Below are 26,871 nucleotides of genomic sequence, written 5' to 3'. Positions count from 1 at the left end.
TGTGTGTGTGTGTGTGTGTGTGTGTGTGTGTGTGTGTGTGTGTGTGTGTGCATGAGCATGTACGTGTGCATATGTGTTGGGTATATGTGCACAAGTGGGTGCATTCATATGAAGGCCAGAGGTCAATGTCAGATGTTTTCCTCCTTTGTTCTCTACTTTATTTTCGATATAAGATCTCTAACTAAACCCCAAATTCACTAAGTTAGCTGGACTGGCTGGCCAGCCAGAACAATTATTTTTTCCCTGCCATGTTGGAATTACAGATGCACACTACACATAGTACTTTACATTAGTGCCTGGGATCTGACCTCATGGCTCACACTTGCACAAGAAGTAGTTTACCAACTGAGCCCTCTTCCAAGACTCATGACTTTTTAAATTGTTGGTTTTTCATTTTTGGTTAGATAAAATAAATGAAAAGTCCAAAGTGACTGACTGTTGGATATACAAATGTTAAAAAGAAAATTAAATAGATTGTACATATATGTACAAATTAAAACACTCAAAATATAATCAGTATAAAATTTATTTAGGTTTGCGTTCATAGGTTCCAAAAATTTGCTACATATAATTTTTTATTGCCTTCTAGCAGAAATAGTATTTTGCAAATGTAGGCTGAATTACTTAGTATTTTACTTATTCAGTGGTTGCTTAAAACCACATTAAATCTTGTAGTAGGATCAGTTAGAGAAAACTGAATGTTTTTCATTTTTATGTATTCTATTTTAATGGGAGTATATAAATTTATTCAAGATCTATGAGTGATAAATATGACACACAGGAAAATCCATGTATAAATGCCAGATTTGGAAAGCAGCAGATTTTTAGTGGTCTTGTCAAATTATGCAGTTGATCAGTTTTGATGCTGAGCTCACACATAATATATTTTTCTACAAAGGAGTCACATACAGCATTTCATACCACTAGCATAGAATAACATCCCAACTCTCACTTGAAAAACCCTCTCCCTAAGCCACAAAGCAGAAAAAGCAAAATGAAATGACTCTGACCAGAGTCATTTGCCTTCATAGCTCAGGACACTTTGATGCTTTAGGCCTTCCTGGGTATGCTCAGAGCAGAGGTCTTGATGTCAAACATGTTTTTTAACCCATATGGATATCCTTGGTGAAATCATTGGCTTTGAAGATGAGAGTAAGGTAATGTTAAATTTTAAAAGGACCATCCAAAGAAATTAAAAAATACAAACTTAATAGGTTATGTTGCTTTATATTTTGCAGAATAGACAAGTTTTAAAAATTCTGAATATGTAAGAGCCTTCATATCATTCTGAAGGTTTGCTTTAGAGTCTTGGGTCTTCTTGTTAACATTTTAACTCATTGTCCAATGTGTGAGTATGTCCAAGGAAATCTCCAAATCTCCAAATGTCTCCCATCCCCTTACTTCTTAATAAAGCTGAACACTCCAGTCAAGTGCAAACACCCCACCATAGAAGAGAACTATGGAGCTCGGTAGCTGTTTAGACTTGCACTTGTCTGCCATGGATAACATAACTTTTATAAACTCCCATTGCCGTTTTCTGATACCATTTCCCCTACCCTGATAGAGTCTGGTTTCAAGTATAACAAGACATATATTTGATCATTTATCTTATTTAATTTTGAATAGTCACTTTGGTCACCCATACTAGATACTCTTCTAGTGTCTAGAAGTCAGACAGTTGCTTTTTTAATACTTTATGATGAAGACCAAGAGCACTGTATATACTTAGGCAATGCAGCAATGTGGCCCTGGGGAGTTTAGTTTCCAAACAGCCTTCATTTAATAGAAAGATGATCTCAAAATCCAGCTTATTAAACTATGACCATCTTACTTTTACTCAAAATAATATGAAACTAGCCTTAAGATATTTGTAAAGTAATAGGAAAACACACTCTGATATTAGATAGGAGATAAATTTAAAAAATACATCAGTTTATTAACTCACACTGCCTCAAAATTTTCAATTAATTTTTTTGTTTTGAAGGTCCGAACATCAACATTACTATAAATGCCCCTACTTCTTAACTCCCCCATGCCACTTACTTGTTTGAGCTTCTTTAGATCTTCATCAAGTTCTAAGTTGTCCAAAATAACAGCAACAAACAAACTCAGGAGGATCTATAAAACGGTTAAATAACAATGAAAACACCCACACTCTATAGATATCAAAATTTCATATATAATAGAGAATATCTATCTAAAAGATATTTGATAAAGAATTTATCAGTTGAAAATTATAAATATGCACTATGAATCATTGCATAGACACTTTAAGGTGTTTGTCACAAACACAGGACAGGAAATATAAAAATTCACATAAATAATAAAAACATTAATTTATTTCAGGAAGGAAATTTAATAAGGAAGTTATAATTATTTTAATTTAAAAACATCTGAAACTAACCTAAGAAAAATATCTGAACTAATGATTAAAAGCTTAGTATGTAAAGGTGCTATAATGATGTAATCCTGGAAATGACATCTAAATTTTTATAAGTAGCTAATAAAATTACAGAGAACTCAATGATCAGGTTCATATTGATGTTAGAGATTTCCATGGTGGGAAGTAGTCTCAAAGGTGTCCCATAGTGTTGCTGTTAGCTGCAAATGATATGTGCTGTAGCCTCACACATTGAACATGGAACCAGAAGGTTACAGAAAAGAGGCAATAAAAGGCAATGTCATTTTTCCCTACTCTTTCTTGGGTCAGTGGTTCAGGTGGAAGCCAGATGTCAAGATGTCAGGGAAGCACTATGAAAAAGCCCTTCTTCTGATTAACTTAGACATCTTGCCTGCAGACAACAAGAAACCTTCCAACACTCTTGTGAGAGACTGTCTTGGAGGCAGATGCTCAAGTCTTCTAGGTGACCACAGCCCCAGACATCTTGATTGTAACCTAAGGAGACACTAAACTAGACCCAAGCAAGCCTGTTCCAGTTCCCAATTGAGAGACACTGTTCAAGACAATAAAGGTTTCTTTGTTAGTAACTTCCCAGCATGTGGATAATTTGTGATATAGCATTGAGTAACAACAACTCATGAGATTATTATGCAGAATTTAGTAGCTCACTCTGTCCTAGGTTTAATGAATGGAAAGCAGGGTGGGTGGTGAGGCTTTTTAGGAGATGACTGGCTTGGAACTAGTGTCACCATGCTTTCTTACTGTAGGAGATGATTGGCTTAAGACTGGTGCTACCATGCTTCCTTATTGTAGGAGATGATTGGCTTAGGACTGGTGTTACCATGCTTCCTTACTGTAGGAGATGATTAGCTTTGTAGTAGTGCCACCATGCTTCCTTACTGTAGCCTCATTTTTGAGGAGCCTAACAGAACTTGAACACAGTTCAGAGTGGTCCAGACCAGAGGCTTTTCCTGATGTCACCATGTCTGGCCCACCCATGTCTTTAGGTCAGGCTCACTTGTGAGTCACCATTGTTCTAAACTGGGCATCCCACAGTTTACTCCAAGCTTAGTTCCTTTCCTGTGATCTTGGTGATGAAAAGCCATGTCTGAGAGGAATCAACATTTCACTGTATCCTCATGCCAAGATCTGAGATATCTCCTGAAGTCTCCCAATAGTAAGAGATGTTTCACAGTTATGGCGGTAGGTACTTTAACAGGCCTTATTTCATATCTTGATTCAGCTGGGTCTCCTGTCTCCCCAGGAAACCTATAAACACATATCTAAAAGGGAAAAAAGTCCTTGATGGTGGTGGTGGTGTTGGTGTTGGTGGGGTCTATTCCTCTCATTTTCTTAAACAATTCCTTTAGAAAACAAATTCTGTTTTAAAAAAATTTAAACAGAATTCTTTATTGATGCTTTGGAAATTTCACATCTTGCAACCCAATCCTGCTTACCTCTCAGTCCCTGTATATCCACCTCTAACCCTGAAGTATTCCCCCCCAATTAATTAAAAACAAATGAACAAACAAAAGCCCCCCTCACTCCTCTTCTCTTTCAAACACCTCTTCATTCATCTTAGTGGCACTGGAAGCTATCAAGCAGTATACCCCTTCTGACCAATCAGCCTCACCTGAAAAACATGCATTGCTACGGGTCCTTGGTCTGGTTCAAGGCCTCTGAATTCTGACACAGGATCATTACTAGGTTCTCATGGAAACTCCTCTCGGATATCCTGTTCTTGCCCCAAGTCATGGAGATCCTGTGGTTAACATTCTGTGGGAACAGCCCCTTCACTCACTCCAGCAGAGGCAGCTATTAGGGTGGGCCAACCCAAGGTCCAGGATGTGGGTCTGGGTGGTAGCTGAGTTGGTCGGTCCTGGCCACTGGGACCACCTCCCTCAGGCTAGGGGGAGAGTCATCCCAGGGCTGTGCTGAGCCATTCCTGTCCCTCAGTGTCCCGGGGATAGCTGGCCCTGATTGCTGCTGGACAATGCCACAGGGGAGCTGGTATTCCTTCCCCCCCACTTCATGAAAGAGCTGACCTGAGCACTGGGAGAGATGTCCCCACCCCTTACCACAAGTGTGGGAGAGCTGGCTCAGAAGGAATGGGCCTAGGAGAAAATATGTTCTTGCCTGCACGTTCTTCACATTATTTTTGAGCTGTGTACACATAAAGTTACCTCAGACTCTTACTCCTTTATTACCCAGGAAATGTTTTCCTAAGGACCTGAGAGCTGTATCTTTGAAATATAAACAACCACCAAGGACCTCAGGCTTCTGTCCTGGTGGGAGAACTGGAATCTACATAGGAATCCTGTTTCAAGCTATAAAATGATTTGTCCTGGAGATAGGCAACTCTATTGTCTCTCTGGACATAGACAATCAGCACCACCTTGACAGCTACCAGGTAAAATTGAGATGAACTGTATTTACCAAATAGCACTGTTGAATTTTCTTGAACATTTCCTATTTCTGTTACTGGAACATGTTTGTGGTGTTGTGGTGTAGAGGGTGGCATTTCTTTCTGCCTTTGCTGTGCCTTCTAGGTCACCTGACATTCCCACCATGGCTTTGGTTCAGTGCTTCTTCAAGAATAAAACTGTTTTGTTTTTTCTCTCTACCACCTTTATGGAGAGGTTGGCAGCTTAGCAGATTTTACTTTTAATTATTTCTCTAGCACTAGCCAGATGCAGGGCTATTGAAGGACAGTGAGGTTACTCTATTAGATTAATTTTGATAAAAAGTTCAAGGGATTCCAGGAATGTATCAGGCACAGTCTAATTGGGACTTGGATTCAATATTGCTCTTACAGTGGAGTTTACAATTGAATGGAGCAGGCATAGAGAGCACCTACATAGGCAAGAGCACTGTGGTTCAGGTGAGACCTGGGTTCAGAAACAGGTGTTATCTTATTCTGGGTCAATCACTGCCCATGGAGGTTACTGTGCCGTTATTTGTAAGATGTTATGGCTATAATAGCAAGCTATTATTATTATTATTATTATTATTATTATTATTATTGCAGCTACCATTTCCCTCTATTTAACTCTCTACCAAGAAATTAGATGAGTGATCTAGACTAAAAATATATAGATATGTGAAAATAAACTCTCTTGGTTTTTCTATAAGTAAATTTAATGAGATAATAGTGTTTTCATTTCTGTTGATGGCTGAAAATGTAGTATTGTTCTACCAATGCAACTCAGTTCTTGGGGTCTGTTATGTTAGAATATATGCTTAATTTCTTCAGGAGTGGTCTAAGGTCAAACATAGGTGAATCACCCGGCGTCTGATCCATTATGAAATAGATAAGGCATTCTTCATCTCCCATGGGGAGTATTGGTGATACTTTTTTGCAGAGGTGGGGGATCTGGGCTTTTGATCTGCCAATGTGGCCACCATCTCAGCTACAGAAGCTTAGATTGAGTTTTGATTCCCAGTGACATCTTCTGTGTGGCTTCTCAGAGGTGCTGAGGCAAAATACATACATTTGGTGCCTTCCACTTGGACATTTATTCTATCATCATCCTAGAGGCCAGGGGTCTAAAAGCTACCTGTCAGCAGGACCATAAGTTTTCCAGTACCTGTAGGAAAGAATTCTTCTTTGCCTCTTGCAGCTTCTGATGTCCCCAGGTAGTCAGTCACTGGCTTTTCTTAGAGCATAGTATCAATCTTCAACTCCATCTCATCATGGCCTCTCTTTCTCCCCAAGTGTTATCCTCTTCAGTTTCCCATAAAAATATTTTTTAGTGGATTTGGGATCCATCCAGATAACTCAGGATGATTTTATTCAACATTATTAACTTAGTTATACCTGCAAAGTCTCCTTTTCCAAAAATTTGAGTGTGTTTGCTTTTATTTCTTATTTTTTTTAGGGAATATAATTCATATACTTCAAACCAGCTCATCAGAGTATGAATTAGACAGTAGAAAGAGCAGGTTGACAAGAAGTGATCATGGGCCATACTGACTCTTAACTCTCAGGATAGTTTAGAAGTTCTGCCATTCTTGGGAAATCAACATGGACTTGTTCTTTGAGGGTATCTCAGAAATTGTCTCTATCTAGACCTCCTAAGATTCTAATGCTGCCCAGCTGCTGATGACCCATGTGTGACCCTTAACAATCTTTCCCTTTAAGCTCAGGCAAAATGTGCAGCTAGGTCTTGGCTATCCAAACATGCTAATGCCAACACTGTTATCGCCTTTGATTGGGTGTACAGCTTTCCAAGGCAACACTTCTCTTCTTTCCTCTGTCACAGAGAAAATCATCTTTTCCCTAAAATAATTCAGGCTGAAATCTGTAACTGTAACAGAAGGGGAGTATGTGGCTGCACAAGGCTGAAGACTGACACCAGAGACTAAGGGTTGGTTATTTGCATACCATAAATTTAATGCTGTATCAGCTGAACATGTTGGTTTCTGAGAGCCTATTGGGATGGATGAGTCAAGGACATCTTAGTTAATGTGAGGCAATGAGGAGGGCCCCAAGGATGCACTCAGAGTCACTGAGATACCAACCTGACTTTGACAGGAAAAGAAATACGAGAAAGCCATTCCTCGAGGCTTGAGGCTGGAGAGCATATGGCTTACTCTGGAGGAGTTGAGTGGGTGAGTCCAGCCAGAACTCACCTTCCAAGGATGCTGGGGAGGAGTGAATAGAATCTGGGATGTGGCTGGCAATCCCATCAGTGCCACATGCTGAGGTTAGGGAATGCAAAAGGAGGTTATTAACACCACAAAGTAATGACCATAGTTTCTTCTGTATTGGGTTTTTCAAAAGCTCTGGGATCTTGTTGTGAGTTGTTCCTGTGTTTAATGCATCTAATGCAGCTGCTTCAGACTGAAAGTATGAATGAAGTTTGAGAGATTAGATGAGTCTGGAGATTAGATACAGAATGTTCTTTTGTTTAAAAAATACATTATATTTCATATGTTCTTTTTAAAAAAATATTTTTATTTTATAATTAATTTAAATTTACATGTCAGCCATGGATTCTCCTGTCCTCCCTCCTCCCACCCCTCAGCCTTTCCTCCCCAATCCACCCCCCATTCCCACCCCCTCCAAGGCAAGGTCTCCCCTGGGGATTCAGTCCAGCCTGGTAGATTCAGTTGAGGCAGGTCCAGTCCCCTCCTTCCTGCATCAAGTCTGAGCAGAGTATCTCTGTATAGGCTCTAGGTTCAAAAAAGCCAGCTCATGCACCAAGGACAGGTCCTGGTCCCACTGCCTGGGGGCCTCCTAAACAGTTCAAGCTCATCAACTGTCTCACTTATCCAGAGGGCCTGGTCCAGTTCCATGGGGGCTCCTCAGCTATTAATTCACAGTTCTTGTGTTTCCACTAGTTTGACTATTTGTTCCTGTGCTTTTTCCATCATGGTCTCGATATCTCTTGCTCATATGATCCCTCCTCTCTCTTGCTGGTTGGATTCCTGGAGCTCAACCTGGGGTTTGGTCGTGGATCTCTGCATCTGCTTCCATCAGTCACTGGATGAGAGTTCTATCACGACAGTTAGGATGTTTGGCCATCCGATCACCAGAGTAGGTCAGTTCGGGCTTTCTCTCGACCATTGCCAGTAGTCTATAGTGGAGTCATCTTTGTGGATTTCTGGGGACCTCTCTAGCACTCTGCTTCTTCTTATTCCCATGGATTCTTCATTTATCATGGTGTCTCTTTTCTGGTTCTCCCACTCTGTTCCTGATCCCGCTGGGATCTCTTGCTCCCCTAAGCTTGCTTTCCCCCAGCCCTTGCCCTCCATTACCCCTCCCCCTATGACCAGTTTGCTCATGTAGATCTCATTCACTTCTCTGTCGCTGGTGATCCCTATGTCTTTCTTAGGGTCCTCTTTACTAGGTAACCTCCCTGGAGTTGTGAGCTGCAGTCTGGTTATCCTTTGCTTTACATCTAGTATCCACTTATGAGCGAGTACATACCATGTTTGTCTTTCTGAGTCTGGGTTATCTCACTCAGGATGATTTTTTCTAGTTCCATCCATTTGCCTGCAAACCTCATGATGTCATTGTTTTTCTCTGCTGAGTAGTACTCCATTGTGTATATGCACCACATTTTATTTATCCATTCTTCAGTTGAAGGGCATCTAGGTTGTTTCCAATTCTGGCTATTAAAAATAATGCTGCTATGAACATAGTTGAGCATGTGTCCTTGTGGTATGATTGAGCATTCCTTGGGCTTGTGCCCAAGAATGGTATAGCTGGGTCTTTAGGGAGGTTGATTCTCAATTTTCTAAGAAAGTGCCATATTGATTTCCAAAGTGGCTGTACAAGTTTGCATTCCCACCAACAGTGTAGGAGTGTTCCCCTTGCTCCACATCCTCTCCAACATAAGCTGTCTTCAGTGTTTTTGATCTTAGCCATTCTGACGGGTGTATCTCAGAGTTGTTTTGATTTTCATTTCCCTGATGATTAAGGATGTTGAGCAATTCTTTAAATGTCTTTCAGCCATTTGAGTGTCTTCTGTTGAGAATTCTCTTTTTAGCTCTATAGCCCATTTTTTAATTGAACTGTTGGGTATTTTGATGTCTAATTTCTTGAGTTCTTTATATATTCTGGATATCAGCCCTCTGTCAGATGTGGGGTTGGTGAAGATCTTTTCCCATTCTGTAGGCTGTTGTTTTGTCTTATTGACCATTTCCATTGCCCTACAACAGCTTCTCAGTTTCAAGAGGTCCCATTTATTATTAATTGTTTCTCTCAGTGTCTGTGCTACTGGTGTTGTATTTAGGAAGTGATCTCCAGTGCCAATGCATTCAGGACTACTTCCTACTTTCTCTTCTATCAGGTTTTATGTAACTGGATTTATGTTGAGGTCTTTCATCCACTTGGACTTAAGTTTTGTGCATGGTGACAGATATGGATCTATTTGTAGCCTTCTACATGTTGACATCCAGTTATGCCAGCACTGTTTGTTGAAGATGCTTTCTTTTTTCCATATGTTCTTAAAATACATTATATTTCATATGTTCTTCTTAGAGGAAAAGGTTGCCCTCAGAATGGAAAGAGCTGAGATAGATGGGGGTTATGTACTTTCTCCTTGCAGACCCAAGGTTGATTTTAGTTTAGATGAAAGGAGGCAAGACCCACCTCACAAAAGCTTTGGGTTTCCCAGGGAAATAAATGACAGACAAGACTTGATAGTAGGAATCCCCAAGCATATAGGATTGAAAATAGTGTTGGAGAAGATTGTTAGCAACAAAATTAAGACTAGTAACAGAGAAAGTCAAAGTTTGCTTCAAGTTAGCATGAAGATTAATTTCATTCATCAAGGATCTTGGAACATTTAGATGTGAGTTCAATTAGCATAACACTCCCTTGGCAAAGGAAAAACCAGAGGATATCAGAAAGGAAATCGAGTATCATGTGAGGCCTAGGCTTCCCCTAAAGTTCAGTTTCATTTTGACATGGGCTCTTGTTCTTAATGTAAGGGTCTGTGATAAGATGATGACTTGTCACTCAGGATGAGAGATGAAGAAAGTCTGGACTGAGAATAGTCTCTTTGGAAGAAAGATGGAAAGTCCAGGAAACCAAGGTGAGCCCGCAGCTGATTGTAAGGAAGTGAGAATTACTTTGTGGTTCTTTTCTCAGACTCTAATAAGGTGACAATAATTACTGGGATGAAGAAATTGAAGTGAGGAGAGGCTGACAGCTTACTTTCTGTCATGTCTAATTTACGTTGTCAACAATACATCATCTTCCTACAAGCCCAGGGTGGAATTGGAAGGAGGGAACAGGCTGGCCTGGGTGTCAGCCACTTACTAACACAAGGAAGTGGAAGTCATGGAAATGCATGACATGTCCTAATTCTGAAAGCAAAAGCATTGCTAGGTTCTTGGGCATTTCTGTTTGTTTTATCTTTACAGAAAGCTGAGGTAATGTTCATTAACCAGGACCCATCACATCCACATCTCTGCTGACTTTCAGTCAATGTCCACTTACTAATTATGAATACACATACTGTGTTAAAATGTTTTACATAGATGTTAGATGTGGCACATAGGACTGTATGAAACTGTTTATTGATAAAATAAGAATTTTTATGGGGACTTACTACCCTGAGCCTCAAGATCTTCTTCTTTTACAAAAAGCACTATATGTTTCCAAGTCCAAATTATCCAATCAATCAGCTTTGTTACTTACATTCATATAATACTTCAGTTTAGAACATGGCTTATAAATTTAGATCACTTTAAAAATTATTGCTGTAATAGCAGGGTACAAAGGTTTTTTATTCAGTATCATTTTCTTTCTCTTTGTTAAAATACCCATATATTATCTGCAGAATGCTGTTAGTTTACCTGGTCCCTTATAACCAAGGAGTTCACATACATACAAGTTTTCTTTGATGGCTGCTTGCATGTCTAAACATGACTATAGTGTTTAACTGTAACAATATACACCATAGTGTTCACTCTGCTGTAGAACAGTTGAGTGACTTAACATATACACACCTTTATTTTATGTCTACTATAAACAGTACGAATCAGAATTTTTTTATGGAATTATAGACATTTGTGAGCTATCATGTGGGTGCTGGAAACTGAACCTGTGTTCTCTGCAAGAGCAGCTAGTGCTTTTAGCCACCAAACCATTATTTCTCTGGTCTTGCATGTCCAGTTCTATAGCTCCTTAAATTAAAATGTCCATTCCCAAGGTAATTTTTGCAGTGACAATAGCTTTAGTGTGGAGAATGGTGCATATTAGGTCTCAAAGTCAGGGAAGACTACGAATTTCACAGAAGTAGAGGCAAGGAGTCAGGTTGTTCACGGAAGCACACTAGGGAGCGGCCACAGCTAGATAAAGATGGCAAACTTCTGGCTTCTTCCTTACCCTCCTGACATGAGTCAAAGGCCTGGCAGGTTTTTTCTCCTACCTGTAACTCCCCTTCCCCCAAGTTCAAGGATATGTCTATCCAAAGATATCGGCCTATCAGCATCTCTGTTTTTCTTTAAACTGGCTAATCCTAAATTAGAGGAAGGAGATCCCTATTCTAATATCTCCTAAGAGCCTTAAGACCCCAGCTCTTCAGTAGAGGCCAGAACTCCGTCTTCTCTGCTTTGCAACGGGTCTTTCTCTGTGTGTGCACTGCTGTGTGTGTGTGTGTGTGTGTGTGTGTGTGTTCTTACCCTAGTTAAAACCTTTATTCACTGGCTGATTGTATCTGGTCTGTCTAGAATATTCCTTGTTGAGACTTGTTTGGCTTGAGATTTTTCCTGTCTTTCAATTATTTGACTGGCAAAACAAACTTGATCAAAACCCTTAGACAGTAACAGAAGAGCACAACAAAATACTGGTGGAATTTTGAACTTCCTGTTTAGTAGAGATTCAAAGCTGTTTTTCTAGGTTTAGTGTTGCTTCTGCCCAAGTGTCTCCCAGATGTTTGGCCACTGTCCAATCCCTTAGCATTCTTTTTTCTCTGCCTCTGCCTTCTACTTCTTAGTGTCCAGATGTGCTCTGAGCTAGGCATTTTCTGTGGAATCACCTAAGCCAATGGTTTGTTACATTTGTGATAAGTTTATATATTTATTTTATAAATTTATATACTTGTTAAATTTTATACTTTTACAGCAGATAAACATTTACTCACACTAAATTTCAGGCAAATCCAAATAAATGATGAGAATAGCGTTGCTAATAAGCATTACTTCCTCAATTACTCTGTCCATCACTCCAGTCTGTTCATCAGACTCACTTTTGAGGTACCATGATACAGATACCAAAGTTTAAAGCTTCTTTTTAAAATAGGCCAGATACATAATTGAGGATGGATTGATTTGGTAAGAATTGTGTTACTGTAGCAACATACCCCGTATTGCTTTAGTTCTATATGTTGTGACCACTCTAAACACATTCCGCTTTCTCTTTTAATTTTACTTTATGTTTCTTTTTACTTCTTCCATGTAATGTAAAGGTGGCCTTTTGGCTGAAATGTCACCATTAGTCTTAATTTTTCATCCATGGTGAAGTTTGTTGATGTTACTCCTCATTTTCTGTATATAACAGAAGCACAGCAGGAAACTGATACATGCCTCACACTTTGTGTTTGCCTAATCCTTTAAGCATTTATAACCACACTATACTGAGCTTTCTTGTCATTTGCAGTATAAAACAATTTCACTTTTTATATGGGTCAAGAAAACCAGTCAAATTTAATCAGAGCGGTATAAAATGGGATATGTTCAACACAGACTCACTTTTAAATCTTTTAATTTACGCGTTCAAATGCACATCTCTGTGAGCAAAACATGACTATTCACAGCAAGCTGCCACCACCGAGGCAAAATCAAGAGATCGCTCTGTTAATTTTGGCACTTCAAAGGTAACGAAAAGACCATCCACAATGAAGGCTTAATTATGTTTTCTCTCCTTTCAGTATTCACATCACATGGCTTTCTTTTGGGACAATAATAAAGGAGAAAAAAATCTTCAAAGGGGCAGAAAAAGCAAGTGTTTTCAACTGTTTAAACCTTCCATGGTTCTTATCCCCAAATCACCAGCAAAAAGGGATGAAATGATAAATTCAACAAGCAGATGACAAACTGCAACCACTTTGGACAGAAATATTGAACACATAACCTGGCAGAAGAGATCATTTAAAGGAACAATAGATAATAGTGATGCATATGTCTTTTCTGTACACTGGAGCTTGGTTGTCATTGTGAGCAGACAAATTGGTGCCCCCAGGAACATGCAATGTCCTGGCCTGGTGCTGTTCCAGAACTGGCTGTAGACAAATCTTGTTTTTCTTTCTACCTTGCACATGTCTGTCCCTGAGAAAGCTGGTTTGGGAACTCTCCAGGTTGGTGGCACCAAACTAATCACATGGAGTAAAAGACTAATTACTCACTAGAGTTTGCACATTTCTGTCAACTTTTCTCCCAAATTGAGCTAGTTGCTTTTTGTAACACTTACTAGAGGAAAAAATAATTTACCAAAAATTCTCATTTTAACATAAATTCAAGTTCACGGACAGATCTGTGAAATACAGAGTTTAACTAATAATATATTTCTCTATTATGTAGTCCCATTACCCCATGCACATGTTGATAGGTTGATTTCAAAACTGTCTGTGAAAGTAATAAATGAATCAATAAGCACTGCCAGATTTTTGAATGGCTACATTTAAAAGTTCTCACATGAGGTTGATGTGGAAGAACCAGGAAGCACAGTTGACCATGTGAGCACTGATCCAACAGCAAGGAACTTGGTGCCATGTCTTTAAACTAGTCCTTGAATGACAACACTGACGTATTAAATGTTTGTTGACGAGTTTGTGTTGACTAGTGATAATTTCTGAGTAGTTGGAAGACCTAACTAGTTTTGGTGGAACCAGGACCTATCCCAGGTACATGAACTGGCTTTTTAGAGCCCATTCCCTATGGTGGGATGCCTGACTCAGCCTTGATGTAGTGGGGAGGGGCTTAGTCCTGCTCCAACTTGGTATGGCAGCCTGTGTTGACTAACCAAGGGAGGCCTTACCCCTTATGAGGAGTGAATGGGGGGAGGGAAGGGAGGAGGTGAGAGGGAATGGGAGAAGGTAAGGGAGGGGAAACAGTTGTTGGTATGTAAAATGGAAAAAAATGAATTAAAAAAATCTTTCCCATTTTGACCCTTTTACATAAAATTGTAGAGACTCAGTAACACTATGCTAAGTGAGTCAGGACTAACCTGATAATAACCTAACACTTTAGTGTCACCGTAAGAGTATTCAGATAAGGAAAAACAGTGGCTGATCATGTCTTAAGCAAAGTCTCTGTAAGATGGAGGAAGAGACTGGACTATCTAGAATTTTGAGATAATATATAAATGTTACTTTTGTTTATAATTTAGTGACAGTGTTTTATTTCACTAAGCTAATTATCTCATTAAAATATTATTTATAAAATTAAAAGCCTAATTATTTAATCTTTTGCCATATATTTAATAACCAGAGAAACCCAAAATTCTCACATAAATCTGATAGAGTAAATATAGCTTGAGTTTTATTTAACCATTTAATGTAACATTTACTACATGTAAATTTTAAGTCAAGATGAGTTATAGATCTAAGGAAGAAAAGTAAAAACTTAAATCATGAGAAGAATATACAGAGTCTTTATGATCTCAGGAAGAGAGTGTTTTAAGCAGGAATTAAATATAAATATAGACTATGTTCAGAAATGATTGTTTTAGCCACATTAAAATGTATCAAAAGAAATCATAGGCAAATTGGAGTAACAAAATATTATCAAAGAAGAGAGACTTGCAACAACTGCTACAAATGAAGTTGGAAAGAACAACCTAGCCCTTAAAAACACCTGTGAAGCAAATGATTGGGTGAGTCACCGAGAAGATGGCCAATGGGCACATAGGGAATTTTTTCTCTCAATATTCACAAAAATGTAAAAGTGCAAATTAAGGTAAAACAATGTACCATTCACTCACAAAAGTATCAAAACATTAAAAAAGCATATGCTATTAAGCCTAAATGAATGTGAAAGAGCACAGGAATTCTGAATTCCTACACTTTGAAGGGTAAATAATGTGGTCTTCTTTTAGAGCAGGGTCCTATCACTTTTCTCATGCAGTAAACAATTCAGGTTTTGAGGGCCATAAAACAACATCAAGGGTTTTATGTGAGTACCTAGTTATACAACCATGTAAAGATGCAGAAACCATTTGTGACTCACAGGCTATACAAATCTGGGTGGTGAACCAGATTTGGTATTTAGATTGGGAGGTCTAGAGCTATTGGGACAATATCCAAACCTGGGCATAGATCCTAGAGAAAGTCTCATGAGAATGCACATAGTATGTGGATGTATTGTGGCACTGAAGCCTCAGCCTTTGGAAAACTGCAAGAATTTTTAGGGAACAAGACAAATAAACCAACGGACTAGCATCTGCTGTATATTCTAATGTCCTAGGAATTAGTTTCATGTATGTTAAGATGAAGAGAATATTAGCAATAAATATAATTGCAGAATCCATAATGAGCTTAATACATTTATTCTGATAATCATTTCTATTAATCATGTCAGGAGAAGAACACATGACCACATATAGCTTGCTTTCAGTATGGTGTAAGACACCCATTGATAGCTGCCAGCACATGTGGAGCAGGGCCTTGTAAACTAAAATATACTAATAATAATCTTTTAACTTTATAGTACAAAACATATTTAAGATTATAACTTTAAATTTAAAACAGTATGTATATATATATATATATACACACACACACACACGTGTGTGTGTGTGTGTGTGTGTGTATGTTTTATAGATGCCTATGTGTGGCAAATCTCTGCATTTCATTGATTTGAAGACATATTTACTTCTGCATTTCAACCATTCTAAAATAAGAATGAGCCTTGTCATTGCTCAAAGAATCTTCAAGAGTGCAAGGACAGCTAACATATACACGGAACTCTGGGATTTACTTGAATTAGGCATTATTATTCTTACTTTCAGGTTTGACTCTGTAGAACCGTGAAGGAAGCTAACGGGTACATTCAAAGTCCCAATTTCAGTGACCAGTAGAACTAATCTGGCTTCTGGGCTCCCGCTTCATGCTCTCGTCTGTACCACATTTACCAAACAGCTTTTTGTTGACACAAAGACTTTTCAATTCTTGATTGCTTTACAGATTTCAAAAAATTGTCAATAAAATAACAAATGATAAAAATTTAAAAATTATAATGAAAAATGGCAATATGCATTTCAGACACACATAAATCAGCACAAGAAAGGATGGAATATAAGGTAGATTTTCAGGTTGATTTCTGTACATTCTGAAGTTCATGCATCTTTGAGTGTGCTTAAGTAATAATTAATAATTAATGCCATATTTGGTTACCCAAATTTTAGATTGCCCAAAAAGGTTGTGTGGAAGTTTTAACACCATCATTCATTCTATAAGTGATTGTTGTAGAATTTTAGCTAAAAATTACTTTCCTAATAATGTACCAGGGTAGATACAGTTTCTCCTGGCTTTTACCCTTCATGACTCTGAGTTACTCAAATCTATGTCTGAGTGTGATAATTTGCAATGAGGATAGCACACAGTTATATTATCTTAGTGGAACAAATAATTAGATTGATTATCAGAAGGCAGCTAGATTAATTATTCATGTGCATTGTTGATGTCCATTAAATCTCTCCTACATTTATCCTATGGTCAATAGTCTTCAAGTTGCTCCAGTGCCAGAGTGATTTAAAAACATGGTAGGTGCTTACTAAGCATTAGTAAAATGCATTAGTGAGTGAATGAGTGAGTGAATAACTGATAAATGAACAAGTGACACAGACACAGACTTAAACATGCTGGAAGGGAGGGTACAAAAGTCCTAGAAACAAGGCACACATACCAGCACAGCCATACACGAACTCTGGAAGCCAGGCCCCATCCCCACTGTCCATCATTCTTAGCTCTCACGAATACATATAAAGTCAACTCCATGTAAACAATGTCCATGCTATTTCTAGATGACTCTACCATTTGAACCCCTGACTTTGTACTACTTAACCAAGTATCTTTGTTTTGTTGGGCATATGTTAGTCTTGAAAGACTTTGTCTACAGTAGAGGCCATTTCTAAATTATCACACATAACTTCTCAAGTACTTACTATTCCTAAATAGGACATTATAGGTGGTAAGTAGTTTGTTTTATCTGAGTGAGTCTTTTCTCAAGGTCAGATTTGATTTTGACATGCTCAATGACAACTTTCAACTTCATTATCTAGGGAGCAACAAGCAGGCCTAAAACTTTAGCTTTTAAGACCAGCCAGAGGGTGAGAATATTCTGACAACCATTTAAACTTAGAGTGATATCAGGCAAATTTCTAAACTTCTCTAAGCCTCAATTTCATCATCAACTACTTTATAAGATTTTGTTATCTGACTGTCCAAAATATCAAAACTAGCGTCATAAAGTGTTTTGCCACATAATAAATAGTGGCAGTGAGTTTTATTTCATCCATTCTTGAAAAAGGATAACATATGGACCCATGATTTATAACTGTTATTATAATATTATAGGATAAGATTAAATAGAAACAAATACATGATTTATAGATGCACATTTGGTAATAGGAAGGCATGGGAATTACTTCTTCAGTATAGTAGAGGCAGTATTTCATAGGTATCTTCCCCTGTTTTTAATTCAGTGAAAATTATTTGTCTTCTGTGATTGAAGAGAACAATCTATATGAGTGACAGAATCCAATCTCTTTCCTGAATTTTGGCATTCTGTTTTCTTGTGCTCTCATAATAGTTTCAGCTATGCTTTTATTTTCTCTCCTGTGCTTCACTGCACTGAACACAGTACAGAAACACCATAGATTTCTAATTAACTAACTGTACCCTGAGGTCTCCAGCTGCTGTTCCAGTTTAATTACAGCTGTGAAGAGGATGTGGTAAAATTGATGAGACCATTGCTATGTGATAAAACAATACAGCAATAATGTAGCTCAATTTTGATCTGTAAATGTGACTATGTGTGAATATGGAAGGTAGTTAAATTGACGTGTGACTATGAGGTTTCCATTTGCTTTGTTTTGTATTCCCCCATCCAAGCATATGTACCTGATGGAAACTATAATGGTCTCATTTAACCAGACTGAAATATAATCCTCAAGAAGTTCTTTGATTTGTAGCATTTAGCGTGGTGGCAGGAGTTACCACCTAAAACCTAAGATTCTAAAACCGAGCTAAAAACAGTTCCTAATTGTCTCTCTCAAATGAGCAGCAGCTGCCGGTTTGAGCTACTGGCGGGTTCCTGGTGTGTGCGCTTGACCTGCAGTATGGCAGGAATGAGGCCTCTGCAAGTGGCACATTAAGCTGCTTGGTGGATTTAGCCTTTGCTGGTACAAAACAAAAAAAAGAGGTTTCTGGGCTACACGCTGCTTGGCTAAAAGCATAGACCCCCGATAGCTCCCAGAGCTGGCGGTAAACCATGGCCATGTTGGGAAGCTGAGGTGGGTGGATCCAGCAGCCACAGCTGCTGCAGTTTAAGGCAATAGATTCACAATAAGACAGATTCAGATGTAATAGTTTACAATGTGTGTAAAAAGATACGTAGGCTTGAAAGAGACAAAAAAGATGATATATAGAGTTATAGAAATAAATACATAGTTTTAAAAAATAAAGTCTTTAAAGAGACAGTAAAGGTAGTATAAAAAATAAGCCACGTAAAAATGGATATTACACAGAGAATCTGCATTGTGTTGTCTTTGGGACTTTTAACTGCAGAAAAATATTTGATTGTAAAAGCTGTTGAGTTATGCCAAAATGTATATTTTAAAGGTACCTTGACTTCAAAATTTGGATATAAGGATATGTTACTTTGGAAAGGAGACTCTGCTTTTGTTTCCACAGAAAGCCAGAGGCTATGGATTTGTTCAAGATTAAGATACATCAGGTTTGACCAGCCAAGACCCCCTGAAAGGTCTCCGATGACACCATGGCCCAGATGATCCAACATCCAGAACGATTTGAAGGCAACTGGCTCAGACGATACAGCCCCATGGACTATTTCATAATCCTAAAATTTTCTTTGTTTCCCCATAAGATACAGCGCCCCCCTCCAGCAGGAAGTAGTAAGAGAAGCTACGCCCAAATTCCCAAATTATATGTAATTTTACTTTGTTAAGGTTAAAACCTTCCTTTTTGAAAAAAAAAAAAAGGGGAAGTGCTGTGGGATGTTTTGTATGTCAAATGTGTTGCTGATTAGTCAATAATTAAAACACTGATTGGCCATTGGCTAGGCAGGAAGTGTAGGCGGGACAAGGAGGAGAATAAAGCTGGGAAGTGGAAGGCTGAGTCAGAGAGACACTGCCAGCCGCCACGATGAGAAACAGCATGTGAAGATGCCGGTAAGCCACGAGCCATGTGGCAAGGTATAGATTTATAAAAATGGATTAATTTAAGCTGAAAGAACAGTTAGCAAGAAGCCTGCCATGGCCATACAGTTTGAAACCAATACAAGTCTCTGTGTTTACTTGGTCGGGTCTGACGGCTGTGGGACTGGCAGGTGAGAGAGATTTGCCCTGACTGTGGGCCAGGCAGGAAAACTCTACCTACAATTTAGAATGGAAGGAATCTCATCCAATGGGATGGCTTTGTAGTTTTCTACTGACTCTTACTTTGAAATTGACAATACAACAAATATCTGGTGATGCTCATTCTATTAGGTGTTTCAAGAGATAACTTAAAAGAAATGATAAACTCACCAGAGTTGCAAAAAGATGATAGAGTATGAAATAGATGGCAACCACTGGTGCCCACATATGTCCTACAGCATTTAGAGTCTGATCCATCACATCCACCCATCCTTCCTGGGTCAGGATCTGGAACATGGACATAAATGCCTATGCAGGAAAAAGAAATGGAGGGTTACACACTCTACTGACTCACAATGTAAGTAACACCTGAATGCAATTAAAATTAGCCCACGAGGAGATGGAGAGATATCTTTGTGGTTAAGAGAACTGGCTATTCTTTTTTTTTTTTTTTTAAAAATTTTATTTTACAATACAATTCGGTTCTACATATCAGCCACGGATTCCCTTGTTCTCCCCCCTCCCGCCCCTCTCCCCTTCCCCCCAGCCTACCCACCGTTCCCACCTCCTCCAGGGCAAAGCCTCCTCTGAGAACTGAGATCAACCTGGTAGACTCAGTCTAGGCAGATCCAGTACCCTCCTCCCAGGCCGAGCCAAGCGATCCTGCATAGGCCCCAGGTTTCAAACAGCCAACTCATGCAATGAGCACAGGACCTGGCCCCATTGCCTGGGTGCCACCCAAAAAGATCAAGCCAATCAACTGTCTCACCCATTCAGAGGGCCTGATCCAGATGGGGGCCCCTCAGCCATTGGTTCATAGTTCATGTGTTTCCATTTGTTTGGCTATTTGTCCCTGTGCTTTATCCAACCTTGGTCTCAACAATTCTTGCTCATATAAACCCTCCTCTTTTTCGCTAATTGGACTCCCGGAACTCCACTCGGGCCCTAGCTGTGGATCTCTGCATCCAGTTCCCTCAGTCATTGGATGGGGTTTCTAGCACGACAATTAGGGTGTTTGGCCATCCCATCACCAGAGTAGGTCAGTTCAGGCTGTCTCTCGACCATTGGAGAACTGGCTATTCTTGCAGAGGACCCAGATTCAATTACCTGCACCCACATGGCAGCTCACACTGTCTATAACTCCAGTACTGGCGGGTGCATTGCCCTCTTTTGGCCCCTGGTGGCACTGCACACATGTGCACAGACAAAAACAAAGACAACACCCCTCTCCCCCCAAAGAAACAAAAAATAAAATTAAAAATGGGAAATAAAATAAAATTAAATTATCCTATGATGATCAGCTGAGGACTTTGTTGTTGGCATTATTTATCCTCTTCTAATCAATCAAGGGAAAGCAATTCATGCAACATGGGAAAAAGCCAATAACAAAGGATTAATTGTTACATCAAACTCTTCAGCTTCAGAAACTAATTATTTTGAATTAAAATTGTTTTTTAAGGGTAAATACCATTGGGAAATGAAATCTTCTCTATCTTTGCTTACACATTGTTTGTTTTCTCCCTTTTCAGAAAGTTATTTTAACATTCCCAACAGATTTTTATTTAGGTTTCCTGATGTTGGTTGTAGAACTGTATTATTTTAAAAGTGAATTATGTGTTTTAAGCGTATAAGAGAATAATAACCTTAATTTTGTTTGCGTGGTATCTATCTATGAAATGATTTCAGCTACCATATTATAGGAACATGTGATGTCTTAAGAAAAAGAAATGTTTCTAAGTTATGCTGAGAGGCTGAGGAACTTAACAAAGACACATTTTTCATGATACTTTTAAAGAATTTAAGGCACAGAGTCAAGATTGCAGAAGAAGCCAAGACTAAAACACCAGGACATTCCAAGAAAGCCAGTCATGCTGAAAGACTTATCCTCTTCCTGCACAGACCTTTGGTTGTTCAGTTTGGAAACATCTTTCTAATTAAGTATATGACTATGTGTCCTGCACATATCAGTGGTCAGTAAATACTTCTTAATGAGAGTTTATGATCATGTCTGGAAAAAGTTTACTCTTCACAATTGTTTTTATAGTCTTTAGTAGAAGAAACCATAAATAGGGTATTAAGGTTCCAAGAAATGAAGTCCAGGATAATAGACAGCCTGAAACAATGATAAAAACCTATGACTGACAAGATCCCAGAGGTGAAAGGACTCTAAAGGTAATTTAATCTGGCTCTTCTTGAAGAGCCAGGCTCAAAGATGATACCAAATTGGGTCAAACTCATTTTAATAATTATTATGCTAGTAGAAGTAGTGGCCAGGTATGATTCAGTAATGTCTAGGATCTTCCACTTTCAGGCCTAAGCACATTTGGTTTCTCTTAGACTATTTCCTTTTTGAGGGCAAAAAAAAAACCTTTTCCAAAGTGTAACTTTTCATGTTAAGAAGACAGTGGGCATATTTGAATAAGAAATAATTAATCCTTAAATAATTTTTTAAAAGAAAAATAACACTTATTTATTGTGTTTATGTATAGGCGTGCATGTGCCATGGTGTGCATCTGGAGGTCAGAGGATAACATGAGGGGAGTCAGTCTCTCCTTCTACCATGTGGGTCAAGGGGATCAAACATAGGTCTTCAGGTTTGCCAGTCCATACTAAATGAGTCTTGAAGTGGTTGGTTGTTTTCCCATTTATCTTCTGTCCAACTGTGGAGTACTTCACTTGAGATCGTCTTGCCCAAATTCTTTTGTCTTATAGAGGTTTTCTTTTTTTGTTGCTCATGGAAATGTGAATTATGTTGCTATTGATAATTGACTCCCAGCATTGCCAGCAGCACTGTAACATTCTCCTTGCTGGGCTGCAGAAGAGGAGGCCATCCTTGGCAAATCTTAGCTTTAACCCACTCTAAAATACTCTATCACTTAACTTTATAAATGTGTCAGCCTTATCACTTAGGCCAATTATTTTTCCCCTTTCCTCTGTTGAATATTTATTATATACAAGCAGCACACATTCCAAAGATGACTCACATGAAAATATCAGATTGCTGTATTTTCCCTACAAAGTTGCTATCAGTGAGAAAACCTATGTACATTTCAGATCCAACAGCAAAAGGTGTCACAGAAAAGCAGCATGATTATATTGGTTGTAGCTGTCTTTCTCCCAAAGTAACAAAAAAACCTTGTAATTAAGCCTGACAGATACCATTCCTGGAATTTTGAGTCCAAGAATCTAGGTCTACTTTTCAAGTGTCTTCATATAAAACAACCTATATGTTTACTAAAATAACTTATGCCAACATCTAGCTTTTATATGTGCATTATATACCCAGGAATATGGAACTGTGGGATTGCAACCTGCTGCTGTGAGACAAACAGTGAGGGCAGAAGACTGAGGTTATCTGCTAAGTTTTTCAGGGTCTTGAAAAACAACAACACAAACAAGCAAACAAAACTTGGTTTCTGCACAGCTCACCTGGAAGCACATATATTATATCTGAGAGCAAAGCTTTTAGTTAAAGTGGGATTTGTGTGTACACTGTTGCTTATGAACTGAAGAAAATGGTAGCATCCCTAAATGGTTCTACTATAGCCTGAAATTAATTTGTGTTTTGTGTAAAGGGTCCTTTAGTTTTCTTGAGTTTGTACCTAGACGTTCCATTTTAATGACAGTTTGAGACAGAGTGAAATATGCCTACTGACATTTTGTGGTTAAGGCTCATGCACCTGGAGGAACCTGCAGCTTGTGTGTTCCAACAGAGATCATTAGTGGTGCATGAAGGTTTGATGCATTGGGATTGAGATGAGTAAGATATGGTGCCAACTCCTAAAACAATTATAAACAGAAGGGAAGAAAATGAACATGACTAAGCAGAGAATGAAAACATGGTGTATGGAGAAATATAACAGAGGACTGTGAAGGTTGCATGGTGGAAGAGCACAAGCCTAACATGCATGAAAAACATGACAAAGCTATCATGGTATTTTTGCAAATGTAAGTTTAAAATTTCTATATGCCATAACTTGGCATTCCTTTCTTTGTTCACTACAACATTAGCTATATATTCACTCAAGGCTTTATGCAATAGTTTACAGTTTATTATATTGAATGTATAAAATCTGAAACAGCTTTTGGACCTGTTTAAAGCTTAAATTTACTATGAAATATGTAACAAGACAGGGATTAATTTAAATTCTTTCTTTACAGTAGGTAATCAGTTGATTGGGAACAATTGAGTAAATCAGTCTTTTCACTAATTTGAAATATCTTTTATCATACATTGCCTACTCATATAGTCATGGTTCTATTACTTTTCTATTCTTTTCCTTCATTCTATTTCATTTCTAAATCGATTAATAATTGAATATTTAATAACTAGTAAGGTTATTAGTCCCTCTTATAACACTTTATTATAAAAATTCATTTACGTGTATTTTCCTAAAATATCCTGGCATTTATTCACTGTGGTCACATTAGATTATCTAATAAAATTTGAAAATGTTCTTAAATTATTTTCAGTGTAGGAAAAGATATTTATTTCTCCTTATTAATCCTCCATATGTGATTCTGAAAAAAGATCTTGTGTAATTCCTGCTCATTTCTAGTGAGTTTGTTTTAATATTAGTTTTCAAAATGTAATCAAGGTGATAGCATAGAATTTAAACTGTAAGTAACAAAAATATTATGATGTGTTTCTTAACAAATACCAGGTGACACTCTCATGTGTGAATAATATAATTCCCTTGTTTTCCCACAGGTCATCATTCTTAAATCAAGTTCACACTTCTTTTGATGTTACCTAGGTCCCTATTCAGTATTTCTTACTTCACACATAGAGATCTATTATGAAACAGGAACATTTAGTTCACACAAGACAACTCCCACTTCCCTTGACGTTTTCTAATTTTGTACCTTACCACTTTCATCTCTCCACTTTTTCGTCTTTTTTCATTCATACATTCACATCCTTGAGTTTGATAATATTTATGTTTTGTCTTTTGTCTTTGGGTTTTAGTAAGCTGGTAAACAATAGATCATTATTAATATGTTGACTAGGAAAATACTGTTCATTCACTATTGAGCAGGTGATGTGCTAAGATATCATTTCCCCCTTCGGAGCTCAGATATCATTTAAACTGTTAGTAACCTTTTATGCGATAACAAAAGGTAAATGATCAGAGTTAAATCGGGCTCCTTTCTTACAGCAATTAATCAAGATCTGGCCCAAATTATTCACATCACTTAACTGTCATTTTTTTTTTTTTGGTGCTGTTTATGCTGAGATTATTCGTATGCCTCAATGGGAAAAGAAATACATTCTTCTACCTAAGATAAGATGACTGCTAGATTCTCACACAATTTATCCACTGCTTGGAATAGATCCCATTTCTACTATGCTATAGCTGTTCATTTTAGAATCTCCAATTACCTGGAAGCCATCTGAGTCCTACTCTTGAAGATTTGTTTTCTAGAGTTGTCTCACTGCCTGTTCTAATTTGGGCTAATTGCTTTTGAGATCCGTTCCATAGCTGGTATGATTTGCATTTCAAGTTCCTTATTTTGTTCTCTTATTCTCTCCATTGTAACATTAAAAAAACACTGCCAACATCTCGCCCATGGATTTAAAGCCCTGCTTCTGTGTGTCAGCTGGATTTCTTCTCTCTGCATTGCTCTCCCAGTATGAGGAAAGGGCTTGTATGATGAAGAATTTTTTCTGAAGCTGTGGGTAATAATGCTGGAAATATCAGACGGTAGGAACTTCTTAAATCTAGGTGCATCTAGGGAATCTTTACTGTAGCCAGAGCCAATCAGCCCTTATGTTCCCTTCTTCAGGTTCCCTGAACTATCTTCAGTCATCATGCTTGGTCCAGGAGTCTAGTTGAGGGCTCAGGTAATGGACTTCCTTGGCTTTGGCTCTCTGTATGTAGGGAAAAGGTCATCTCTGCAGCTCACCTTCTCCCTCTGTCCTGAGGTTCCTATTTCCTCATAACTTCTGTTTTACTTTTCATACTCTCATGATGCAGCATTTTTGCTTATCATGATAGAAAGTTAGCTTATTATGAGGAAGTATTCATTTTGAAAGTTATAATTTTTTATCTTTAGTTTCTTAAAAATTAAAAAGTGGATATCTATACATCTATCTGTCTGTCTGTCTATATTCCTGCTCTAAATGAAGGACTTCTACAGTTCAGGGGTTCTTGTTTTTTTTCAGAGTTCTATATAATCTCCTTTTGGAGTCTCCTCAGATTGAGGGATTTGAGATGAGTATATATTTTGGATTTTCTTTCCAATGTTTTTCTTCTTACCCTTTTCCAGAAGACAAGTCTAGAAGATGAGATGAGTCCAGTTATCTTTCCCATTATCTCTCAGTATCTCAACTACTATCCTTTTTCCATGTTGACTGTTACTCAAATAAAATGTTATGAACTTGTAGACTTTCCTGTATGTAATTTCTGGTGCTACTTTTTAAGTCAATTATTAATTGGTTTGCTAATTTTCTGATGCTTTGGACAGACACTATCTGTGATTTTTCGTTCTCTTGTTTCACCTCTTTACTCCATAAACATAGTTGAGATCTCAAATTAAACAAGACTGTACAGGCCAATTATTATATAGTTCAGGTGCTCACATGCTGCTAAGTGAACCAGGAATGAGTAGTTCACTGAAGACTTGTCCAATTTGTATATGAACTGAACTGTAAAGGAGGATCCAGCAGCATTACCCCTTCATGGAAAAACCAAATCAAACCAAAAAAAAAGTCTTAAATGAATTTCAAATGGAAATTACGGAGACAAATCACATTGTTATCAGAATATGGAGGAGGGTGAAGAAATGATATTTTTTCCATGTAGGCAAGAGGTGCAATGGGGGCGGGGAATGGCATAGTCACTTAGAGATGTGTTGATGCTCCAAAGAAGCAAAGTTTCTGAATAAACAGAGGTCAAAAAATATATTGAATAAGGAGATTGCACTTAACTGGATTTCATCTGATGGAAAATAAATACTTTAAAAATATTAGCTTTGTGATTTTTATCAGATATTTTATTCCTTGGGTATATGAGAACAAACCAAGGATAAGAACCAGAGAGCAGAGGGTAAGTAGTAGTTGCTTGCTAAAGGAATCAAACAGGAGAAAACACATATAAAAGCAACAAATGAGGTCCAGGAGTCACTGACTAGGCAAAGACACCATTGTTCATGGTCACAAAGTCCAGGCCATCCTTTCTCTGGCTCTTTGTTGGTTCTCTATTTCCTTATCTGTAAAGCGACAGAGATTCCATCCGAACCTCATCTCTATGTCTTGCTTGTTAATACTCACTATCTTGTTCAACTTCTACATTCTAATGTTCTGAAAGATCATCTGCAACAGACTCATCCCACACTGATATTTTCAGTCTCACATCTAGATTCAACTCCATAGCTTCACTTGGATGCCTAGCAGGAATCTCAAGCCTTTGATATCTCA

The 26,871-nt window shown here is 38.1% G+C and overlaps 1 protein-coding gene across 6 annotated transcripts in view; it reads right to left on the bottom strand.

The window, feature by feature from the left end:
• Nucleotides 1-26,871, bottom strand: part of Nalcn (sodium leak channel, non-selective) — a 316,074-nt gene that overhangs the window by 108,782 nt on the left and 180,421 nt on the right. For 5 of the 6 annotated variants that reach the window (XM_052732374.1, XM_052732370.1, XM_052732373.1 and 2 more), the window contains 2 exons: nt 19,623-19,760; nt 2,044-2,118 (listed from right to left, as the gene is read on the bottom strand). In XM_052732374.1, the coding sequence (XP_052588334.1) occupies nt 2,044-2,118; nt 19,623-19,760 (213 nt within the window). The remainder of the gene's footprint in view (nt 1-2,043; nt 2,119-19,622; nt 19,761-26,871) is intronic. The other variant, XM_052732372.1, reaches the window with a different exon arrangement.

Source organism: Peromyscus californicus, unplaced genomic scaffold (genome assembly GCF_007827085.1).
Source record: "Peromyscus californicus insignis strain IS unplaced genomic scaffold, ASM782708v3 Scaffold_12__1_contigs__length_115047231, whole genome shotgun sequence".
Taxonomy (NCBI): Eukaryota; Metazoa; Chordata; class Mammalia; order Rodentia; family Cricetidae; genus Peromyscus; species Peromyscus californicus.
This window is presented reverse-complemented; position numbering and strand designations above follow the sequence as displayed.